The sequence below is a fragment of the Anopheles moucheti genome, chromosome 3, assembly GCF_943734755.1.
Source record: "Anopheles moucheti chromosome 3, idAnoMoucSN_F20_07, whole genome shotgun sequence".
Classification (NCBI taxonomy): domain Eukaryota; kingdom Metazoa; phylum Arthropoda; class Insecta; order Diptera; family Culicidae; genus Anopheles; species Anopheles moucheti.
The window spans coordinates 16,541,470-16,565,532 of record NC_069141.1 but is presented as its reverse complement, the minus strand read 5'-3'; the positions used below and the strand labels follow the sequence as shown (position 1 = coordinate 16,565,532).

At 42.1% G+C, this 24,063-nt stretch overlaps 1 protein-coding gene across 1 annotated transcript in view; it reads right to left on the bottom strand.

Annotated features, from left to right (window-relative positions):
* The window catches only part of LOC128300763 (ATP-binding cassette sub-family C member Sur), a 41,095-nt gene extending 19,184 nt beyond the window's left edge, over positions 1-21,911 (bottom strand). The window contains exons 1-7 of the mRNA XM_053036950.1: positions 21,703-21,911; positions 19,794-20,113; positions 17,007-17,221; positions 9,591-9,821; positions 5,721-6,800; positions 1,584-1,721; positions 347-509 (exon numbers count right to left, since the gene is read on the bottom strand). Coding sequence (XP_052892910.1) covers positions 347-509; positions 1,584-1,721; positions 5,721-6,800; positions 9,591-9,821; positions 17,007-17,221; positions 19,794-20,113; positions 21,703-21,911 — 2,356 coding nt within the window. The remainder of the gene's footprint in view (positions 1-346; positions 510-1,583; positions 1,722-5,720; positions 6,801-9,590; positions 9,822-17,006; positions 17,222-19,793; positions 20,114-21,702) is intronic.
* Positions 21,912-24,063: the final 2,152 nt, after the last annotated feature.

Here is a 24,063-nt window from a genome sequence, read left to right as displayed (position 1 = left end):
CCTTGACATTCTATATTATGTTTTGATTTGTTCATGTGCAGACACATCTTTACAAAATTGAATTCCAAACATATCGTTGCAACTTAATGATGTATAGAAAATAAAACATGCATAAAAAACAACAGTGCTACTTTGTTAAAAAGAAGCCACGCGCCAATCCCCATCTCTTTTTTTGTCTGAAAGCTTGTTTCCCTTTCTTTCCTTTCATTATCAAACCCCATACAAAGGGAATCCCTCAGCGATCGTACTGATAAAACACGCCACCCTTCGCTAAGCTCACTATTCATCCCGTGCGCCCGGTGCACGGTTCGCCCGCTTGAAGAATGGCACATTTGGTTCTACTTACTCATTAATGTCCAGTAGATTGAGTCTAGGTCGAGATGGCGTAGCTCCTGCTGGCGGGCTTGCGAAATTTTATCTTTGAATACGCTCTCCCATGCGTTCAGTTTAATTAATTTTATCCCCAGCAGTACCTCGTTGATGCGCCGCAACCGCTCGTCGGTGCATTCCTGGCCGGGTCAAACGTGTGTGGGGAAACAAAGCAGCAGGGCCGTAAAGAAAAATCAGAGTTGAAAATGCACCATGAAATCATGAAACGGGTTGAACTGTGGGGAAGCCGCTACCGGCGGTACTGATTTTGAGCGGATGCACCTTGATAGTGTTGCAGCAGGGATATGTTTAAAGGGGAGGATCAGCAGTAAAGAGGGAAGACCAATGGAATGGTGGGGAGCAGAGTTTGTTACGCCTGTCTGGCACACAAATGAGTTCACCCTTCTGGCATACAATCTGAACGAAAGCTTGCAGGAGGAATGTTTGCTCAACTGCTAGGCCGGTGGGACGTTGTGAAGGACGAATGCAGATGTATTTCATGTGTGGTGGAACGGGTGGCAAAATATCGTTAAATTCAGTGTATATAATTCCACGAAAAGCACCTGGAAAGCTGACAGCGAAATTGTGGCAATGGGGACCGTCACACCGAAAAGAATTTAATTCGTCAGAAATGCCTTTGCTGGAGGTTTTTTTTTTACGTGCTTTGGAAAAGTTTTGAAAAGGTTCTAGTGTCGCTAGTGCGATGCATCACTGACGAGACAGACAATAAGAGCCTGTCCAAAAAAAAACATTCGTGCTTGTGATGGTGATTTTTCCTTGATTTAGACAGTGCCCTCTTAATTTAGAGGGGTCAGAATCTTAAACATTACTTGCTCGAAAATCTATGAAATATTTTACTAAAATGATTTTTTAATACATTATGTTAATTATTTCCGCAGTAATGATGAGATAAGCTAAATTATCATAGATGAACAATAAACGTCTCTATCACATTCATATAAAAAATGTTCAATATTCAATGTTCAATATATATTCTTAACTTCTCATTCAGTATTCAATAATTGCCAACCAATTTAAATTCTTCTTTGTTAAACGACCGTAAAAATCAACACGACAACGAGTTCGTGTTCGTTTAAATGTTTAAACAGGCTTTCCCATCGAATTCATGTCCAAGATAATTAATTAATACCCTCCTATGACTACATCTCCGCACCGTTAGCTCATACCTTCCCCCATTCACCAAGGATACGTACCGAAGCTTTCTTGGAGTTGGCCGCCATCAGCTTACCGATCAGCAGTTGCAGCGGTGTCATCGTGACGATGCAAACGACCGATCCAATTACCGTACTAATCCCCAGCTGACGATACAGCAGGTACATCACGACGGCGATCTGGAAATGTAATTATGCGAAGTGAAACAAAAGAAGAAAAAAACGAAGGACGTTCAAAGGCAACTTGGTGATGGTGTCACTCGGCAAAGTAACGCGCTGTACAGTAATGAAAGTAAATACGTCGAATAAATCATAGACCCTAGTTTCGTGTGGGGTGTGAGAAAGGCTACAAAAACAACACAAAATCAGTAATGCAACCGCAAACAACAACCGCCCGGGGTGGAACCTGGTGGGAAGACTTTCTGCAAGTCGCAAATGTTATCGTGCCCGTAGGGTAATGAATTGAAAATTGTTTCCACTCATTACCGTGCTGCCCGAACGAATGCCCTGAATTAGCCCTGCTGGTAGAGGGGTTTAGGTGAGGCAGTGTCGCTGTTGCTACAACCGTAGCTCAAGTAGCTCCTTCAACGATACTAAGCAGACTTTGTTACTGCGCTATCATCAACATCATCAACAGCATCCTTATCATCATCATCATCATCATCTTCGTTATTATTTTCATTGTCACGCCGAGAAAGTGCTCTTAAAACTGTATTGTGTAAAAAACCGCTGCCAATTGCCATTCACGATACACATTATTCCCGCGACGAGTTCTGTCCCGGTGTTGTGGGGGTAGCAAACAAAACAAAAAAGCGAAGGAAGAAAAATCCTTCCGTAACGCAAAAACACATCCTAACACAAAATAGTAGTAAAAACAGTGCCATCACTGGAATGGAGTGTGCTTAGCAGTTTCCCAGCAGCAAACTGCCGGTGACCAAAACTTAAGGAAGAAATTAGTCGTCTTATGCAAGTAGGATGGCTCGTCCTTAACTCCACTCTTACTTCGTAACAAACCCAACGATCCCACAGGCAAATAGGGGTGACAAAGTAGGCGGCGGCGGCGGGCACACAATGGAGAGTATGATGGAGAAGGCTTTAATGTCAGCGAGTAATTTGTAATTTCAAATTATCTCACTCCCGCTGACCTACTTTACACCTTTTCTTTTCGTTCTTAGCATCCTATTTTCCACACGCGCGAAGGGGGAAAGTGACAGTGGGTATAAAGTAGCATTAATTCCGTTGCGCGGTAAGAAAAGAAAAGCTTCTAATTACTAAACTAGAGACCGACAGCGAAATGTGTCATTCAAAGCAAAGTGCTTTGCGATATTGAATATTCATTTTTACACTACTGCCTCTTCGCGCTCCTTGCGTACGGTTTTGTGCTCCATGTTTCCGCTCAAATTCTTTCGCAGGGACAAGAATATTTTATTACTCTTTAATTACGTCTGAATTATCACATTATTCTTTATTGCACGGGGCCCAGCTAACTTTGCCGTTTGCTCTATCGTAACGAATGCAATTTTCATTCTGCTTTTTGATATTTTAATCATTATGTCGTCACCTTTAATGTGTGAAAAATGAAATACAACACATTCGCTGCAGATGGCGCACGTGTACGATACGAACATAATTTACACAAGCTATCAAGTGGCACACTTCGGCGCCACTTCAAAAACAATCACCACCGGAAGCGACGGATTCAAGGGAGAATAAAAAGGCGAACCAGCTCCAAAATGGCCCCCGTTGGCCCTGAAGAAATGGGCGCGGGTTAAATGGGAACATAAACGCCATTATGACCATAACGGCTGCCGGCCATCTACTGGCAGTAAAACATTCATTGGAAAACTTCCGCAAATCTTCCCGGCAACGAGCGAGTACGAGCAACAATCTTTCCGCAAAACACTACCCACCAACCGACGGCTCCGTGACGGCTAACGATGGGTGACGCGGTGGAACGAAAAACTTTCGCTTCAATCCTAATTATACCCTCGGCTGGCCGCATAACCAACCAGCGCCAGTTGTCTCTTTCCGCGTGCACAAACCGGTGACAAATTAAATCGAAACAGCCACCACCTTTTGTCGCTTGTAAATGGGTCTACGTACCACGCATACCCGCAGCAAATTTCCCGGTACGAATCGGTTACAGAATCGATGAACAAAGAATCGTAACGTTATTAACATGCTGTCCGTGCTGAGGAACGGGGAACCAAGCCAGTTTGAAAGGGAGAAGTGTTGCACACTTTTTATTCCAGGAAACCCGCATTAGGGTATTTTTGTGCATGGAAAGTGATTGTTCGTTTGCCTTCATTGCTACATTGTTTCGTCACAATTAAGCTGTTTGCCACCTTTTGAGCGTTAAAATGGAATACAATCAAACAATGTTAACCTTTACGTTTTAATTGGGAGTGACGTTGTTTTGTTGATGAATATTTTTATGTAGTTAATTTGATTCTCTTCTGCATAATAGGCAATAGATATCAATTGCTCTAATTTTAGAACAAAAAGTTATGTTTCGCCATCTTCTATGATACTAACTTGAGTACTTTGTAAGAAGTTCCAAAAGATATTCTATAGTTTACCTCTTGTTTAACGATACCTCAATGAAAACTTATATTATTGCTATGCTTAATTATTTCTTTTTACTGAAAATTCTGGTTGTAAAATCTCGATTTTAAAGCTCCCACAATTTTCTCATTAGCACCAGTGACTGATTTTCGGGATCACAAACATTCTTCGAAATGAATTGCAGTCACCCTTTTGCTGACATATTAGTCAATAATTTATATGCAGCTAAATTCTTCAAACGAATCCACTGAAGCAAGTTAACGATGTCAATTAAACGAGCCTGCCTGCACAAAGCATCACTCGCTCCTCGACAATCACCTACCAGCTCTGCTATTGTTTCCAATTAAGCCAATTATACCGCCAGCTCAACTTAACCGTGCAGAGCTTTATGTTTTTCACCCATCCCAGTATTTATCGGAAAAAACAACCACCAAAACAAACCAAAAAAGAAAAAGCTGAACCTTCACTTCTCGTATTATCGCTACGCATAAAACGTTCAACGGAAAAATCAGAACACCTGAACCGAATAACAAAAAAACGTTGATTTTTTATCGTTTCTACCCAAAATAAACAAAAATGTTAACACCATTTTTTATCGCATTCGTTCAGAATAATTGAATATAATCACTGGGTGACAAACGCGAGTGAGTCGGTCGTGGCCTCGCGTCCGTAATGGTTTGTTATCACAGCTGAGCCAGCGACACGGTTGGCGACAACTGCAACACTGCAGCGATGGTGTATGTTTTTTTTTAATGAAATTAAATGATAAATTTTGTGCTGAAACAAAAGCTTGCATCGGGTTTGTGTTGTGCGCTAGGACGAAGGAGACGAAAGGCAAATACAGAAAAACAATATCTGAGTGGATAGAAATGGATGAAAAAGCATTTGCGCGAACACGATAGCCAAACGAAAGTGAATTAGTGTGTAGCGTTTATCGAAAATCGTGTTGTTCGGTGGCCTCGAAACAATTCGTGCAAATTTTATGTTCAAAGTGTCTTGCTATTATCCTTTCCAAGTGGAGAATAAAACACTCCCTATCTATTTATATTTAATTTACTTCAAGTTTTTAGTCTAAAATTTATTTTTCAACAACCGAAAGCTTTTTGACAACTAATTCTGTTCTGTAATTTCTAGCATCTCTAGCAACAAAAAGGGTTTATGACTTTCCCTCCATGTCTATGAGTAAAGTGTGCCTCATAAGGGTCAAACATGACATTATCAAAGCACTTGCATAGAGGAAATTGTTCTGGAACATTCTATTTTGCCAAAAGTTTGTCCTTTAATGACATCTACCACTCCATAAAGGATCTACTGCCACAGATCGCTCCACAGTGCTATTACTGGCAACACTGCCACAAAGACGGATAGGTAACGGGTAAAATAAACACCATCATAAACGAAGCTCCATTTAAGAGACAAAGAGCTATTTGTAACGTAGATAGAAAATTTTGCCGTTGCAAAACTAGTTCCCAGAAAAGCCGAGAAACTTTCGAAAGCTTCACTCATATGGCTGCTCAGTGCCTAAAATCTCCTACGCAAACGCAACTCGGGAAATGTTTGCGCCCGGCTACCAGGCGTTCCATTAAGTTGGTAACACTTGAAACATACACTCACCTTTAGCGGAATGGCCCACACATAATGTACCATCTTCACGAACGACATCACGTTGAACGCATCGTCCGACATTAGGTTAGTGATGGTGCCGGCATCATGCGCAACGTTCGGTACATTTCGTTTCCGTTCCGGGTCACTCGCCACCGCTGATGGGGCCACATTTCGGGGTAGGTCTTCACCGGGTTTTCCATCACAAATCAGACGCTCGGCTGCATTACCCTCCCAGGACGATCGGCGACCGGTGCACTGCGGTCCCTGATTGGGATTCGCAGGCGTTGCGCTTGGCAACCGTCGTTCATCGCTCGATCCTACACCATCACCACCCGGCGCACTGTTTGCGACCGATGTTTTATGTTCGATCACTTCCGTGTGCAATTCGGTTGCATCTGCCGCTGAACGCCTGTTGACATTGTTCTCAACCGGTGGTGGATACCGATGGTGACCGTCACCGTAGTCGATGCTGCCCCTTCGCGGTTTGCTTTGTTGCGGCCGGTCTACCCCATCCGGTGCGCCGGACGGTTCCGTACGCGTGGGAAGATTTTCCACCGCGTGAAAACAGCTCGAGCTGAGCAGCAATGTTTTCCGGTACACCAACCCTTGGAGAGCATTTTTGAGCCGTATGCCTTCCGCGTCCATCAGGTGAGTGCTCGCCTGGGAGAGTGTGCCCTGCGCGAGCGAAGCGACCAGCACCAGCACGCACACGAACCATCCATTAGCGAACAGCGATGTCCAGGTAAGTGCTAGCGCGCTGAATCCTTCATCCGGTCGTGGCCCATTGGCGTCACCGTTTTCATCGCCACCGGCTGTCGCCGCAGGTGATTGATTTGATTTGCCAAAGCCGGCGGATGGGTTTGGGTCGTCCCAGCGCGCTGTATCATTGCTCGAAATTAAGGGCGCAGCGAACGTTTCGCCGGCGCTAGTAGCAACCATCGACTGAGCTGCTATGTAATCGACAATATTGGAAATGCAAAGTGGTCCCACCAGGGCGCACAGATCGCCGGCCAGCTTAAGGAGCCCGCCGAGCAAAAACATGCGCCAGCCGTTCCGTACGTAACAGCGCCACAGTGATGCTCGTGTGCTCTTGAGATTGGGTTGGAAACAAACAAAAAAAACGGAAAGGATTGAAAGAATGGTATGAAAAAGTTAAGAAAGATTAATCGCATTTTTCGGTTATTTTGAGCGCTGCTAGATCGGCTCCCATCTGTTTCAGAGGCAGAGGACGGTGTTGTTGAACGTCTAAATCCGTTGATGAATGGAAACTACGTAATGGGTGTAATTAAACTGTTTTGAAGATGCTGAAATGTTGTAATAAACAATTAAAGTAAGCGCCCAATGCAAACCTTGCTATCTTTAATTTGTGGATGATCGAGCGCCTCCATCGAGTATCGTTCAATTCATGAAACACCATGCGTCTCCATGAGGTATCATATTATTGCATAAACCACCAGGCGTCTCCATTAAAAAGTTTCACCAGGCTAATTTGCAATTCTGTTTTATTTAATCCCAGACACCATTGATTTCGGCCCGAAATTGTTTGCTGTGTTAGAATAAAAATTCTACTGATCTAAAAATGTTACACCAAGGTCACTAACGTAAGGAAAATCATCAAGCAAACAACATTCTAAGCCTATTTGCTGGTAAGATGAAATATCTCGACCACTCACCATCACACAAGCAAGTGATTTATGTCATAAGAAAGCGGTAAGATCATGTGATAGTGCAACCTAAATCAGTGAGGTTGAAAAAGGGAAAAAACACAACCCCATACAAAACCCCTTTCAAAACGACGTATCTCTGCTCCAACACTCACTCATTCCGGTTTTCGAACCGATCCGCCCTTACGCCTCGAAACCTCGGGGGAAAAGCCACCGAGCAAATGCGAAAAAATAATTGGACCTCAAGGCGGATAAACGAAGTCGATTCCGGTACCGGACCCCAAACAACCAACCAACCGTTAGATAAGAAAGGATCGAGCATACTGTCACACAAGCAAGTGTTCGCATGGTGCGATTGTGGCGAGAGAAGCAACAAAAAAACGGAATGGGAAAGCTTGATTTGCATGGCCGAGGAAAAGGCTTATCGCGCGCTACCCTCGGAGCACCCATTCGTGGCTCAAAATGTTGGTCCCACTGAAATGTGGTCCGTATTCATTCATTATATGTTCCTTTTTTTCAATTCAAAACACAAAACCAAGCGTCTGTCCAGCTTTCAGCAGCTCGAGAGACCCTGAAATCCTTTCACTTTTTTTAATTCTTCTCCCCCTGTTTTTAGTTTAACCCCATTGTTGACGAGGAACTACAAATCCACCGGCTCAATGCCGTAAAGCGCAAACCGTTTGTAAAGCCGAACCGAGAGGGATCACTGAAATTTGGCCCGACAGTAAAGTGGTAAAGTGAATTAATTATCAGCTCGTGTAATCCTGTCCCTGTTTTCGTAGGATGAGTTTCACCACTTCGTCCAAGGCTCGCTTGCCTGCTCTATCGTAGTAAATGACGGCAGCGATGATGGAACATTAGCCCGAACAACAGCAAAAGAGATCAGCTCGGAAAGCACACAAAAAAGAATCTCACCCCAACCTAATTTTTGCATTAAACTGCTTCATACGCGGAATTGTCACCGCCGAAATGAAAAGGGTCAAAGCATGTCCAACATTCACGCACAATTAGCGTTAGGCGCGACCGTTACCGGCATGGATAAAGCTTGATTTCGTGTCGATGAAAGTGCGGATAGCTGTAGACGGACAATCAAAGTTCAAGCGACTGTGCTTAAACTCATTTTAAATGATATGATTGCGCGTGGAGTGGCACATCTAATGTAGCGTTAATTACTGCTTATTTTCACACAATTGAACATTTCTAATAAATCATTTTTAAATGGGTTTTAAAAACTCAATCCACGATAATTGCCATCATTTTTATTGCTCCTGAAATCACTTTACGTAGAGTACCATGTAACAAAAACTACTCAATTTCGCATACAATAATCGAAAGAACTAAACAAAAACATTTACTTTTTAAACAAAACACAAAATAATGTTCTCTAAAATCGTCAATTAATCGTCTATCGTCTAAACTATTGTACAATAGCCACGAGAACATTTTTTGCTCAAGAACCACCGCTTCAAAGCAACTGTCCCGACAAGCACTACGTTAAACGATCTCTCAGCTAACTGGCGAAAGCTCCCGCCTATGTTCGCTTGTTTGTAGCATAATTAATCATGTCATTATTTCACACTTAAGCAGCATTTCCGTACGTTTCCCAGCAGCATTTTGATGACTCCCTCTCTCCGCTCCCCTTGCCCGGCCAGCTAAGAATGCAAACTTGTCGCCAAAGTGGCTACCTCGTACTTAAGAAACTAAAACCACTCAGACTCAACTTCTCAGGGAGGAAAAGAAAATTATCTGTTTTTCCTGTTCGCGTTTCCTTGGTGACACAAAAGCGGTGGCGAACTATCTTAGCTTTTATTCCTTCTTTTCCACCTTATGCTCAACGGGTTGCTCGATGGTTAGTTTTGAGAGTACGAAATCCGTTACACACTCACACTCTTGCTCAAATACGTCTTGACACGCACAATACTTGATTTATGGTCAACACGTCACTCGACGAAACGCTTCCACGCGAGAACCCTTTGCCTAATGTTCGTGCTGAGACGCGAACCACCATCAAAGCTTTTAACTAGCGTCTCAGTGCCGTTCGAGCTCGTCAATAAAAGAACCGTTCCCCTAAACCTGCTGGCTTTGGCTCGTAACAGCAGTAAAGGGTATGCCGGTACGGAGAAAGGACAGGGCGAACGACGAACATTCTTCTCCAAAAACTGAAAACTATCCCCCAAACCCGCCGGAACCGCTCGAAGCATGCGGACAAACTTACCTTGTAGCTTTGATAAATGAACAGAAACTGATCGTAGTGATAGCGACTGGTGTCCTTCTCGTGCAGATTGCCCAGATCCTCTAATTCCAGCGGTTCCCGGTAGCCTCGCCACAGCAACGGCACGATCCAGTGGAAGGTGACTTTCGACAGGAACGGCGAGTGAGGCGTCTTGTAGCCGAGCTTTTTCTCGCTCGACATTATCGATGAAACGTGCCGGCGTCCAGTGTTTTGCTGGTGGGTTTGATGATGCAAAGGAGAACAAAATATACGTGCACGATAAAAAAAAAAGTACAAAATTGAACACACATACCAGTGGCACGAACGAGAAAGTCTAGTGAAGGATAGCAAAAAAGAACATGTTGAAAGGAACATTTCTCCTTCGTAACAAACGTAATCCCGTGTACCCAAAACGGGTACCCAGTTACCGAAAGGAAAGCAAAACAAGTGATCTACGGTCAAAGAAAAATGGGTCCAAAATGGGTTCTCATCACCGAAAGGACGAAATAAAGTTATTAAAGTCGAAATCGATAGCATGATTAATAGCAACCAAGAGCTACGGCTCCATATCGATTGGTTATCAATCGATGGATTGGAAAGGGCCTGAATGTTTTTTTTCTCTTTTTTGTCACGCACTGTCAAAAGGTTCCTTGACAAGTTTTTTTTTCTACGCGCATGTGATGAAAGGAATGATGTGATCAGCACTCACATAATTTATTTGACAGTTTTTGTTATCTATCTTAGCTATATAAAAAATATTGAAACATACACCCCTGCAAAAAAAAAAACTTGCGTTTAGCTTTAAAGCACCGATGTTATCTGAAAATCCTTTCCATCTTCAACTATTAATCATCCTAGGAAAGAGCCATTTTATGAACCCGAGTCTAGTTGACTTCCACGTAAAAATTCATCATTTAAATCCTTTTGCTTTATGTATCCTTTTAACCTGGTATCACATGATAAAAAAAAGAAAAGTCAACCGTACAGAAGAAACATTCTTCACGGACTTAACATTGCCGAAGGTTAGAAGAGCAGCCATTTTATATTCTTTTTCCCCCGCATCATAATCGAAAACCATTCGTTCGCTTCTCCAACATACAGTTTGCTCTGCGCGCGCTTTTTTTTATTTTTCCATGATACTCGATCAAATCAGCATCGATAATTTATTCATGACGTTTCACCTCGTTAGCACCGGGGACCCGGCGAGCTGCCGGACTGGTTGTTTCGCATGCGTGAACATTGAACGTCGTCTGCTTCGTTCTGATCCATCCTGGTGTGCTTCCAAGAAAATAGCAGATTTTCAATGATTAATAAATACGGCATTAATTTTTCCAGGACGTGAGGAAAATCGTACTGAGCTTTTGGGCACCGTACCGGATTGGGTCCCGTAGGAGCAAAACTGAACAAAGCACTGCGCTATACACTGGCGGATTGTGTTTGCAAAATCGTTCTGGAGATCAGTTGAGATGAGGGATAGACGATGCGTTCTTTATCTGCTTAGCAGGAAAAGGAAATATTATTAGAATAGATATCTGTACCCGTTTCATCAACAAATGATATTATATAAAGAAAACCATAATTTTCGTTCAATTCCAAGACAATTTGCTAGAACATAATTATTTTTTAATGTTTCAGATGAACCGTAATTTGAAGTGTTGTGCTTGAAAAATCTTTTGATAAGAGGCAATGGTATGAACCATCAGTGAGCAGTTATTGATATCATGAGCCATGACTTTATGATTTGACTTTGAAATATATAATAAATTCGCATAAAGTATTGTGACTATTTGTTGATTTTGTTATAATCTTTTTCTTAGAGATTTTATAGAAAATATTATTATATACATGATCGATCCCGATTAATCAGACGTTTGGGCAAGCGTCTGACGTGAGAAAGTTAATTGGGTCATGAGCGAACGTGACATTGGAAGTGCCCAGTGAGATCCCCAAAAGCATATGGAAATAAAAATGAGATCCTCCCTAGAGGATATAAAAGGAGCCTAACTTTGTGGCTCAAGAGCTCGTGCTCTAGCTCTTTGCTCTTACACCTCTTGGTCTGCAGACAAGACAAGAAACCCCACTTGTGAACCCCATTTGTGAACCCCAACGGCTCTTATCAGAGCCAAGAATATTGTGAAAGATATATATATCGACAAACTCAAAAAAACACAACGTAGGACATCCCCCGGACGGAACAATACATTTTCCTATTATTATTATTATTATTTCAAACCTCACATTACTTCAAAAACTAAAAAGACTCATCAATCCTAAATAAGGAGTCAGACACTACAATTTCAAGAATCTTTGCGGAATCATGAATCTTTCCGGCTTGATGAAACTTGAAGATTCGTTAACCTTTTAGAATTTATGTCTGGAAATACAGTGTGTTGAGTGTACCGTTGATTCAGTATGACTTTACTTTTAGGTTTCTTTTGTCCAACTACATACGGAAGGTGAAGAATAATTCACTCCACTAATCTCACAAAAATAAATACGAACACTTCATTGACATCTCAAACTCCGAAAATATAATATACTTGGCACATTTGCGTAAATACCACACAGCAAAGGAAACCACAATAAAACCATAACCGGTGTGCTTATTTCCACACTGCAAAAACTCACATCGAGTGCGAACCAACAACCGCGTAAACGCTCAAAAAAAACCCATGACCGGAACCAGCTAACCAGATTATCGACAACATAAAACACAGCCACCACCGTCACCGTCGGTGTGCCAGCTCGGCACCAGCACCGCACCCTTCAATTACATCGCTTACGGATGAAAAATTTCATCACGCAATGCCGACACATTTGTCAACATTTTAACCGATTGCGTACCAAACAACTTTTTTCGGTTCTTATTTTCTTTTCTCTTCCTTTATCACCCATCTTCCAAACTTCCAAAGCGAAACTCGATAAAATAAGCATTGATTTATGCTGTTAATATTTCGATATTTCATGTAGCGTGGCGTTTGTGTTTTTGCTATGCATATTTTGACTCAACCGTACCCGCAACTAATATCAAAATAAGCTCACGCGTGTTCAGGTATCTCGTTAAAAGGGTGTTCTTTTGCTTCATAACCTTTGGATTTTGGGGGGAAAAAATCATGCCAGCCCTGTACATACCTGTGCAGCTTCCCTCTTGCACTCACACACAACCATCGATCAGTGCATACAATCATTTGCATACCATCGCACACTGTTCCACACTCTCAAACACACACACACATGATTGAATGATTCCATGACCGTGAAATTTTCGGTGCCAGTTTGCGGCATTGAGGTTTGGCGGAATCAATTTTAACAGCGACCAAACCCCGCAAGCTTTGTGCGGACGCATAAATGAAACGTTTATCGACGTCGTTTGTTTATGTTTTGCCACGCGCCCTACGGATGCTGCCCGTTTACAGCGATGGGCGGACAGGTGACAGCCTACTGTGTTGTTACATCTGTCGGTCAAAACATCGTTGTTTCGATATTCGCGCACTTGTCAGGGATTTTATCGATTCGGGCAATCTGTTTATGCATGCATATTTACATAGGTCAGTTTTATCAGGCTGAAAGTGCCATTGCATTACAGTGAAAAGGGATTCGAATTACAAAAAAATCCCATTAAGGTGCTATCAATGTGACACAATGACCCTTTAGTGCAGAAAGGAAAGAAATAGTTAAGTTCAACTGTAAACACAAACTTCGCCCCGAGATGTCTTGAAACACATCAACCCTTTATTATTCACGCACACACACACACACCGTTGGACCGTACCGCTACTTAACCGTACCCAACGCCGATAAGACGTGGACCAACCCGGGGGTCAAAGCAAACTTGCTAACGAACGTAAACTTTCCTTTCCACTTGACAGGCACGAAAAGTTCGCCTGGAACTAACAAGAAGAAGTGCTGGCGAGTTTTCCGTTTGGCCGGACGTTACTTGTTTCCATAAATAGGGAGGAGTTATTTCTCGAGTAATTTACTCAGGAAAATTTAGTTTTGAAACCAAATAAGAATTTTAATCTTCGCAAGGCTAAAATCAAGTACGACTCAGATGGTATAATGTTTTATCTTTTATCATTCTTCATAATTTTACGCGCAGTGATTGCGAAAGCAAAAGTTTTCTAAATAAAACTGCGTACACAGTTTTCTTTTACGTGCTTATTGTAAAAAGTATTTTGTTTCCAACGAATTCTGGAGCCCTTGCCGCAAACTCTAAACGAAAGGCAAATAATATCAATCACAATCACAAGTTAAAATCCTTTTCCTTACCCCGTTCTTTCATGGGGAAAACGCTTCCGCTACGCTAACAATTAAAGATAAACACATTACATCATTTACGATTCTAATCCACAGCGGCAACTCACCTCATCTCCAATAGATGCCCCCGGTCGCTTCGAAACATTTCCACATCATCCCCTGCACCATGTGATTCCCTTCGGTTCGGAGCCACTACCCTCCAACCATAACCATAGCCGGTAATTCAGTTAATCCTTGCCGAAAATTACTACACCAACTAATTGTGCTCCATTATGTGAAACTATTGCCACAGTCGTGGGGCTAGGTGTGGCAGGATGAAAGTTTGTTTGAAAGCCAACCTTCCCTGACATTGCTGGCAAAACTTTTCGCACGCCTGTGTCGCATAGTTTCGCAGCAATCGGGCGGGGCACTCCGAATGGTACAACTTTTTATGTACGCCAATCTAATTATAATTATGAACTAAATTTCCCTACCTCTCCTGGGCATCGTAACACGTACGGCGCAAACCCTAATACGGCGTCCGGCAGGAGGCGTCACATGAAATTTAAACTGTCCACCGGGAATCCACCGGGAGCGTTCAAGTTTGCTGTAATGTTACAGTGTTTGCGGCAAAACGCTCAACAATCGTCGGCTGTGGATGGGGTCTTTTTTGTCGAGTTCCTCACTACTCCAAAACTGGTAACTAGTTCTGATGCAAGTGTACGTGTGTACAGTCACCTCAACTACACAACACTAAGCGATACTAAGCGTTGATCCATATCAGTTGCGCCGACTCGCTAACCCACCCCTAGACGTAATGCGCAGCAAACAGAATCGAACAGAACTGGAGCAGTGGCAAAAGGGAATTCCGTGGTCTTTATCGGAACTGCAAGAGCGAGCCACATGAGCTCCCTGGTAGGAATGGTAGGAACACACGTGGCGTGGAAAATTGTGCCGGATTGCATTCTGACGTCCGGTAACCACGTGCTGTCACACGAAATGTGCACGGATCAACAGTGTTCGCGTCAGTGTTTGGTCCCGCGTGGGAAGCGAATTTTTCCACTGCAATGGCATACACTTTTATGTTTACTTTTGTGCTTGGTTCGTTGCTTTTTGGTCTATGTGTGTCCCCAATGCTCAGCCCGTGTCTGTTACTACCGAACAGCATGCAATCGAAACAAATACACACAGTCGGTATCACAGCACACAGTATGCGAGAGGCGAAAAAAACGCATCGAAAAAATACAAATCATGTAGCCTCGTGCTGCTGGGCAACATTGTGAAGTACGGGCGTAACACCACACCATCAACTGACGAACACCATGGCCATGTCTAGACCACCGTGAGTGCTGTCAGAACGATATAAATTCCACAAAATTTATGATATTTTCTATACCCGTACCCAGTGCATCCGTTCCGCTGTAGACTATCCTGCTCGCACGTACAAATACCCATATACAAATACAAAAACGAGAAACAACGGGCCCCGCAAAAGGTCCAAGCGAACAAGCTGCACAAAAACAAATTATGCTAAATGTATGCTAATTGTCCTGCAGCACGTAGCAGGATAAAACGTATCAGTGGGTAAAATAGAGAGCGTGCCTTTTTTTTCCCCCGGTGTGGCTGTTATACCAACACACTATGCTGGGTGGTCTGTGTTCGTGACCCACACCACGATCACGTGGCACCCGAATGAATTGGTTGTGCGCTGGTAATATTTCCAACGCAGACCCTTTTGGGCAAATTTAACGCACCACGTTTGCCACTAAATTAAATACCAACTACAATAGCACCTGTTAATTATTGCTATTAATTGCAGGCATGCATCCCCATACAGGGTTATAAGCAAAACAAGAACAAAAAAAAGGCATAATGATAGATTGGTATTGGTTGAACTTGGTCAAAGCAACCATCAAACCTTTATCCCTTTTCTTTTCCCTCTAATCCAGCGCCCAGTTTTAATCCCCAACTGGGGCACACAACAAAATAAAGAAGGATCGTTTTGTTAAACTGTTTAAGGTGTCATTTGCAACCACACACCGACACACACACACACGTGGTAAGCCGATTATGTTTAACTTTTCAATAAGCTGCTTAACATTTTTCACGCTTAGGCGAGTTTAGGAAAAGTGTTTAAATACGCCTGATCCATGGGTAAATAACGTTCGTAAGCCTCGATTGTGCTGGTCAACAAACGTGGTGATTCGATTATGATAATGTGAGATATTCTACACCTCATTCATTTTAATTAGTCGATTGAAACGCTGAATGCCCCAGTTTACAGTGCGTTTTTAAAACGATTAAGGTGTAAAGCTCAAATAAAAACCATTTCATTTTTCATTGTGGCCTAGTGGATGTGGTCAATATGGATTAGCCATTTGAATCATTGAACCCAGAGAACATGTTTTGGAGTTCCGCAAGGAAGTGTTCTTGGATCCAGGAATGTAAACAGAAGAACCCTAATGCGAATATCTATTACGTGTACAATGATCTTTACATTGCACAGTGATTCGCAGATTAATCACGTCTATAGGATAGATGCCATGCGACTCATAAAACCCATTTAGATCTGATCAATTTAGTTTTACGAAATGCATTAAAAATACCGTAACCTTACACTGAGAATCCTTCAGTGATTGGTTTTAAGAAAGAAATAAAGATTTATGTACAATAAATATTATGTAAATAAATAAAAAAATCAAAAATTATCATACATTATCTCTATCGAAATCAATAAATAGTATAAATATCAAATTCATCTTTGATAGTTTCATAAGTGTGTGTGTGTGTGTAAAAAAATATGTTCTAACATTAAATTCAAACCCTTCAAAATGTTTAATAAATATTTACATCTAAAAATGCTATAGTTTCACTAGAAAAAAAATACATTCCTCATTTCAACTAACCATTAATCCCGTTTTGTCCATTTTGACGAATGCATATTGGAAGACAATGGCCAAACAACCCTTTTTCCGTCTCATACCGTACAGTGGAAATGGAATGAATAATTGTCCATACAGAAAACCACAAAACCCAAACCTCGAACCACCACTCGACCGTAAACGCAGATCACAAAACGTTACACGCACCCATCCCGGAACTTGGCGACAGATGGAAACCCTTTGGCGAAATGAAAAAAAAAACACTCACACACATACACACACAAAATCATCCAAACCTTACCTCGACGTAGAGTGTGAATCCATCGACGGTGGTGAGTGTGGTCGCAGCGAGTGCACCGGCCAGCGTCAGGAAAACTTCCGGCATCCCAAGGATGCTGCTCCCCATCGGGGAGCCCTCGCGGCTGGCAGTGTCCGTGACATCGTTGATATATTTAAATTTGCACCATCGCACTATCGACTGGGCGCCTTCGGCCGCCACCACGGCGTATAATAGTCCTGCAGGGATAATAAATAAAAACAGGCAGCCGGCCCGTGTGAGATCGTTCGCACCGGACCGGTGCTCTCCCGTGCGGTGCGAGTGTCAGTGTCCCTCAGTAGAGCCATCTGTCCTGTGCCGGTGGTCTGTCCACCGTTTCTAGCTACCCACTGTGGTGTGCGTTTCTTTCTACCTCGCTCTTTCTCTTTAATAGAGTCGTTCGTCCCAAGAGAACGAAAAGGACAAAGGTGAAGCCTACAAGAAGCAAGCAAGAAGCGCCAAGGAACCGAAAGCCGAAAGGAGCAGTGCTGGAACTAGCCCCATAGTGCTGGCAGACAATAAGCAGAGCGGGTGTGCAAAAGGGTTAGTGGCAGAAGAAGAAGAAGTAAGAAAAAAAAAAACATCATAATAGTGAATGAGCCCGAAAAAGGACACGAATAGGACACACGGCCATACAAGGGACAATATTTCGTCCTATTGGATAATGCGTAACTGCTCACTCGCACCATAAATAGTCACTGGTGCTGGGTTGGGATCGCGCACCGGGGCGTAATATCATGCGACATGACGCATCGTACCGACACCATTTGCCAGCGCATGCTGCTGACCCACAAAACGCGAACAAGCGAAGAAGAATAGCCCTGGGGATAAAGGACGGGGAATGGTCGCGGATAGGTGGGTCGCAACACATGGTGGGGCACCCTTTTTGGGGTGCATAATTTATGGACATGCTTCAGATTGAAAATTTATTTGGCGATGTAAATAACTTATTACTGTAGTCAACTGTGCGGCCACTTGTGCTGCCTTTTGCTGTGCGCGTTTGCCTCAGCTCTCAAACTGTCGGAAGGGAGGGGCTCCCTTTTTGCAGGCCGCCATTTTCAGCCCCATCGATGTCTTCTAGTGCTCCGGTGGGAGATACCGTGGTGTCACTTGTGGGATTTAACCCCACCGTGCGACACACCCGCACACGATCGACCCACCGCTCACGGGAGTTCGCACAATAAAGCTATCAGAACCGTTCGCTTCGATGAGGGAGCGCACCCGAGTGCGGGCCGATCTTGTTTGCAGTGCACCAATTTATGAGCTTTCCCTATTGTTTTCACACCGCTCGATATCGGGCAGTAGCCCGCGCTGGACAACGTGCGTAACACACATTGTTGTGTGGGCAGGTGAGGATGTAAAATAACAATTCAACGCGAAAGGACGTTACACCATACTAAAACACGAGTAAATTGGTTGAGTGAGGTCAGTAAAGGTTACGCTCATATGGAGCTCATTATGGATGGTGTAGGGAAAGGATTTCATGCCCACCGGTTACCGGATCTTCAAAACTGATAAGGAAAGTATGATGTTAAATATTACATCAACAGCAATATTAATGTTGTATTGGTGAAGCTTTGCACGGACCTTTTTGTCGTGAAGTATTGATTGTTACTGTAAACGATCTGTATGTAGCAATACAGTCCTTCTTAAAGGATAAATTTAATAGATTTATAATATTTTTACCAATAATGTGTAAAATAAATTTTAGAAAATTCCAAAAATTATAAAATAAATTTATTTAAGTTTAGCCACTAGCTTAATTAATTAATGAAATCATCTTGAAAAAACAAATACAGATATTCTCTGAGATACGCGGTTCCTCTTATATGCGGTTTCAGAGATACGCGGTTTTGAAATTTGATCTGTGTTAATTTATAGCACTAAATCTTAACAAAAAGGTGGAAAATTTTTTGAAAATATCTTTCTTTGTCATAAAAATCATTAGTTTTTAACTAACTTTAATGCATTCTTTCTAAAAATTGCATGAGACGTTGACTAAATTAAGAGCAGAGAAGGAAGTCGACTTTGTAACTTTGATATATAAACAAAATTGACTTACGCGGAAATTCGAGATACGAGGATTTTTCTGGGTTATAGTGGTCCACTATAACAGCGTATCTCGGGGACAGCCTGTACTTCAACACCGTTTATATCAGACGATGGAAATCCAGAGGGTCGAGATGATTGCTCAGATGGAGACGCCTAGTACTTTATTAATTATTCAATTTTTTTGTATTTCACGTTACTACGTTACTCGATAAAACTGATAAATCCAGCAGTTGTTTATTTACCAAATTATCTGTTTATCATAAGAGATAATAAATTATAAATTTTCCTAGATAATTAAACACAAAATCTAGGCATTTTACCCGTATTTAACGGTGTACAAAAGGCACTCTCCAATTGGCAATTTAGTTCCAATCTGATTCAAAGGTTTAATTAGAAAAGAAAATTTGAATAATTTTAATTTAAGCTCGTAGCGAAATAATGTGAAAGCAATGTTCTCGTCGAATCCTTTGGAACAGTTAATTTTCGCATTAAATCAGTTGCCTTCTTTTGTGGGGCCAATATACTCTCATTTGAAAATGCATTCCCGTACAGAGCATGGGGATATGGGTAATAAATAGCAGCTACTAAGCAGCAAGTAAGTAAACAAAACACCTAAAGCACTAAATCGACACCAAACCGTCACTAACACCAGCGACGAAGTGTTGGTCGTTTGCAGTCCAAAACCCCCAGCCAAAGTAACGCAACTGTCCATCCACTTACCACATTTATCTCGTCGCTCGATAGCCCGTACCAGGCACGCTACGCCAAGATGTACCAGCAGTCCGAGCCAGGCAGCACCAAATCCGACCGTAACCGTTTTCCAAGCGACTGCATCTGCATCCGTGAGTGCCTGCCCGGTCGTAAACGTTTCCGATTGTGTAGAGTGCAGTTCCGGTCGCTTCGTTCCGGTGCAGTCGGCCCGTACGCGTCCCAGCCGATCGACGGCCAGCCACTGGTGGCCAATTTCGCCAATGCCGATGAGCAACGCCACCAGCAGTACGATTGACCGCAAATTATGCAAAGCCAGCAGATTATGGCGCCTGGAAAGGAGCAGGGCAAGAGTGTTTGAACGGAGGCCGCACGTGGAATGCATATTTGCACACTGCCTTAGATAGTGGTAGTGGTAGTTGAGAGCGTATATGTGAAACAGTTCGAAGGAAGCTAGCGAAATCATTTGACTTCAAGGTTGTTTTCAGTTCAGACGCCCATAAAAGAAGCCAACTAGAACACGGCAGGAGTGTTGGAGCTGATGGTGATAATCATCACACAGCGTTTGTAGGATAGTTCTATTCAAACGAATAGTTCGATAGTTTATCTAAAAGGTTGATAATACGGCGAAAGCCGTCATCATGGAATAAATATATAAATAAATATCTAAAAGGTATCTAATAAGATGGAATACGTAGCCCATAGCATAGAATTCTTAGAGTTCTTCGGAACAAGCATGTTGAGGACGTACCAAAAATTTAAAAACTTGCCAATAGATTTAGGATCTCAATTCATCAACTAAGATTTATAATGGGCAACGTTTATTCAAATTAATTTTAATCAAAATGGATTCTTCTTATTTGAATTACTAAGCTTGAAATTTAAAATAAGCTAGTAAAGTGTGTTTGAAGAGCTGTAAATATTATTAAACGACATTTAATGATCTGATACAACAAGATCTTTAACAACAGAGAACACGAACAGACAATACAAGAACAAGAACAAGACAATAGAGATATTTCAGGTGGCTGCTGATACGTAGATAACACCATTTTGAAGATAACATAAGAGTTATTATAAATCAAATATTAGACAAACCTTCTATACACCTGAATTTACTTCAAAAATACTCCTTCGATCAAACGTTATAATACAAATCTATATCAAGCTGCTTAAGTTAATAAAGTATAATTTAGGTAAGTTCTGTGTATGTCCTGAAATAATAATAATATCGACTATAGGTGCTTATCTGAAAGACCTCATATCGTATTTCACTTATTTTAAGGAATTTTGATTGTAGGAGTAATCTCAGACTTACCATCATCAACAACATTGTCTGAAGTTATTATTGCTAATAGAATATTAGCAGTATTCATAGACCATCATAATGTTAAAAAGCATGTTACGATTGGAAAAAATTAGGGCGAATTATTAAGGTCGTTCAAAATATCACAATAATGGTTAAATCAGATACGCTTATCCGATTCCGATACCATTCCTCCAAGATCTTCCCAAAACCCCTCGAAACAGCTACTAATGAATTATCGCTATACAAATTCTTAATCTAAACAATTGTCCAATTTTCACCATTTTATTACATTCCCAATCCCTTCGAATGCGTATGAAAATAATCTCCTACACCCTTTCCTCCTTCATTTCATACCTTTCGGGTTGTGGTTTTTGGAACAATAATAAATCATAACAAACCGATGGACGTTTGAAGAGGGTTCATAGTGGCAGCGGAATATCGTAATGGGCCGCTGGTCTCTGCATTTGAAAACCATCGGAAAAGCAGAACATTTACTGATTGTTTACTGCTTCTGTTACTCCTACTACTACTACTACTACTACTACTACCAGCACGCATTGTATGTTCTTCTACTCCAACACTTTTCCACGACGGCGTTCAAATAAATCTCACCTTTGCTCATACTTCCACATGATGAAGCCGAGGGCCGAAAGGCAACCGACCAACACCAACCCACTCACCACCATACCGACCATGTTGGCGTGATACAACGACTGAACAACAGCTGCCGGCTGCAACCGATCGTGCGACCCGATCATGGTCAGGAACGCGGCCATTACGCCCGAAAACTGCCCCCCACCGTTGGTCCACTTGCATCCCATGGTTTTTCACCCTTTTTCTTCTGCAACGATTTCCCTCACTGGGGGTTTCCTTTTTCTTCGTACGTTTTTATCACTTCTACTTCACGTTCATGCCGCCCTTGTTTTACCACAAGCGATGGTCAAACACAAAACGACTGCCCTGACACGTACCCATTATACACTTCAACGCTGGACGAACTTCTTCTCTGATTGACTGTACAACATTACCACTCGAACGAACGAACGAACACCGCTTGGGTGTGCGGGCATGCAGTGTGCCGCTTTGGTAAACACTTTTCACAGAACTACACTGTTACAGCGCAAAAAAAAAACCCGCACCAAATTTATGCTCTCCGCTACCTCGACATGGCATGGAAAGCACCGTACAGATGGATCACCTCCGGGGTATTCCCTGAACACCGATGAAGATGATCTCATTTCTATCACTCACGCTGTCACGCACAGTCACCGCACTGACATATGATCAACTATGCTCGAATGATCATTTAATGCACCGACAACATATCGCTTCTGCGTTCCTGCGCTCGTACTACCAAACGATCTTACACACCGCACAGCACGATCGCGACTGAACCGAGCGCACTTCGGACGAACAGCTGGACAACGGTTCACCGGCACGAAGAAACTGGCAGCGTGCTAGCAGATTGTGCCCAAATAATTCCTTCACGCATGCCCGGCGATGAGAATCTGCGGCCGATCATTCCGATTGTCGAACGTTTTCGGGGAAATTAATTCGCCAAAATCTGAATGGGGCTAGGGCGTGGGATGGGAAAATGGAAAGCAGCATGCTCATTCACTGTTTCGTATTTTGTGATCCGGCACGCGCCGAACTGCGTGCGTATGGTTCAAATTTCACGATCCAAAGGGTGCGTCTATAGTTAATGGGGGGGGTGTGTGTGTGTGTTTTGTTTAAAGTGTGATCGAATTGCAATAGGGTGTATAACATATGATGGTTGGTGGAGGTTGAAATAACAGCTCGTGTAAATATGTGTCAAGCAAAGTGGAAGAGCTGCAAATCGCAGAGAATTCCAACAATAAAATCTCACTGTTTACGATACAGCAGAGATGAAATTTTCTTGGAATTCTTATTTCAAATGCATCTCAGTTGAATGATAACTCATGTGTACTATTTTGGGAGGCTTGAACGCCAATAGATTCAACAAACAAAGAATTATGAATATCCTCTTCAATATTTATTAAAATATAACATAAGTAGTTAAACTAATATGAATATTGATCAGATTTAAACCCTGCGGTAAGAAAAATTTTACATCCCCTCTTATGGCATTTTTGTCACTTTTTCCGATTGATAATTGATTAACTTAATTCGTTGAGTTTAACGATCGTTCATCATTATTAATGCCTGATGAGGCGATATTATTTATCAAGAAAAACTGCAGTCAATTTCTATGGATGACTGATGATTTTGCCCTATTTATGACGTTCAAGCATATCGTCGTTCATGCACCTTCAAAATAAAATTCGAACTTGATCTTGAACTTTCAAGTTCAAGTGACAAAGGGGGAACCATTTCTTTATACTCTCCAAATAGAATTAAAATATGTTGAGGCAAATCCGGAATCCTGATATCTTTATGGGTAAAAAACTTTCTCCAATAGATTCTGTTCCAAGGCTTCCTCGATTGACATAGGGATAGCAGAATATGCGTGGATTAAGAAAACCTTGATCAAAATCGGTGTGTCGTGACAAAGTACCAAATAGTGGGATTAATTCCATATGTACTGGTGAATATTCTTGTTCAAGAAAACTTGAAACACTTCTTGTTCTTGAAACTAGAGTTTGAAATTAACAAATTATTTATGGAATTTATGTATTACCCACCTCTAAAAAGTGAATGCTTCATATAAATGATACAAATCAATTATTTAAATATAATCTCGCTGGTCATTAAGATCTGCTTTATCAACAATTCTTTTTCCGACCCACTTCTACCTCTCGCTACTCACTAAGCATGCGTTTATCTATAACAAACCAACGCATCTCCAGCTGTTTGTTTATGTAGCGTGAACAGCGTGAATGGTAATGATGTCTACTACAAAGCAAAAAAAAGAGAGTGACAACCATCAACAAACGACGTGTAACATGGCTGTGGAGGTTGTTTCTCGCGTAAAAGCGTTCCGTTCCGTCCGAA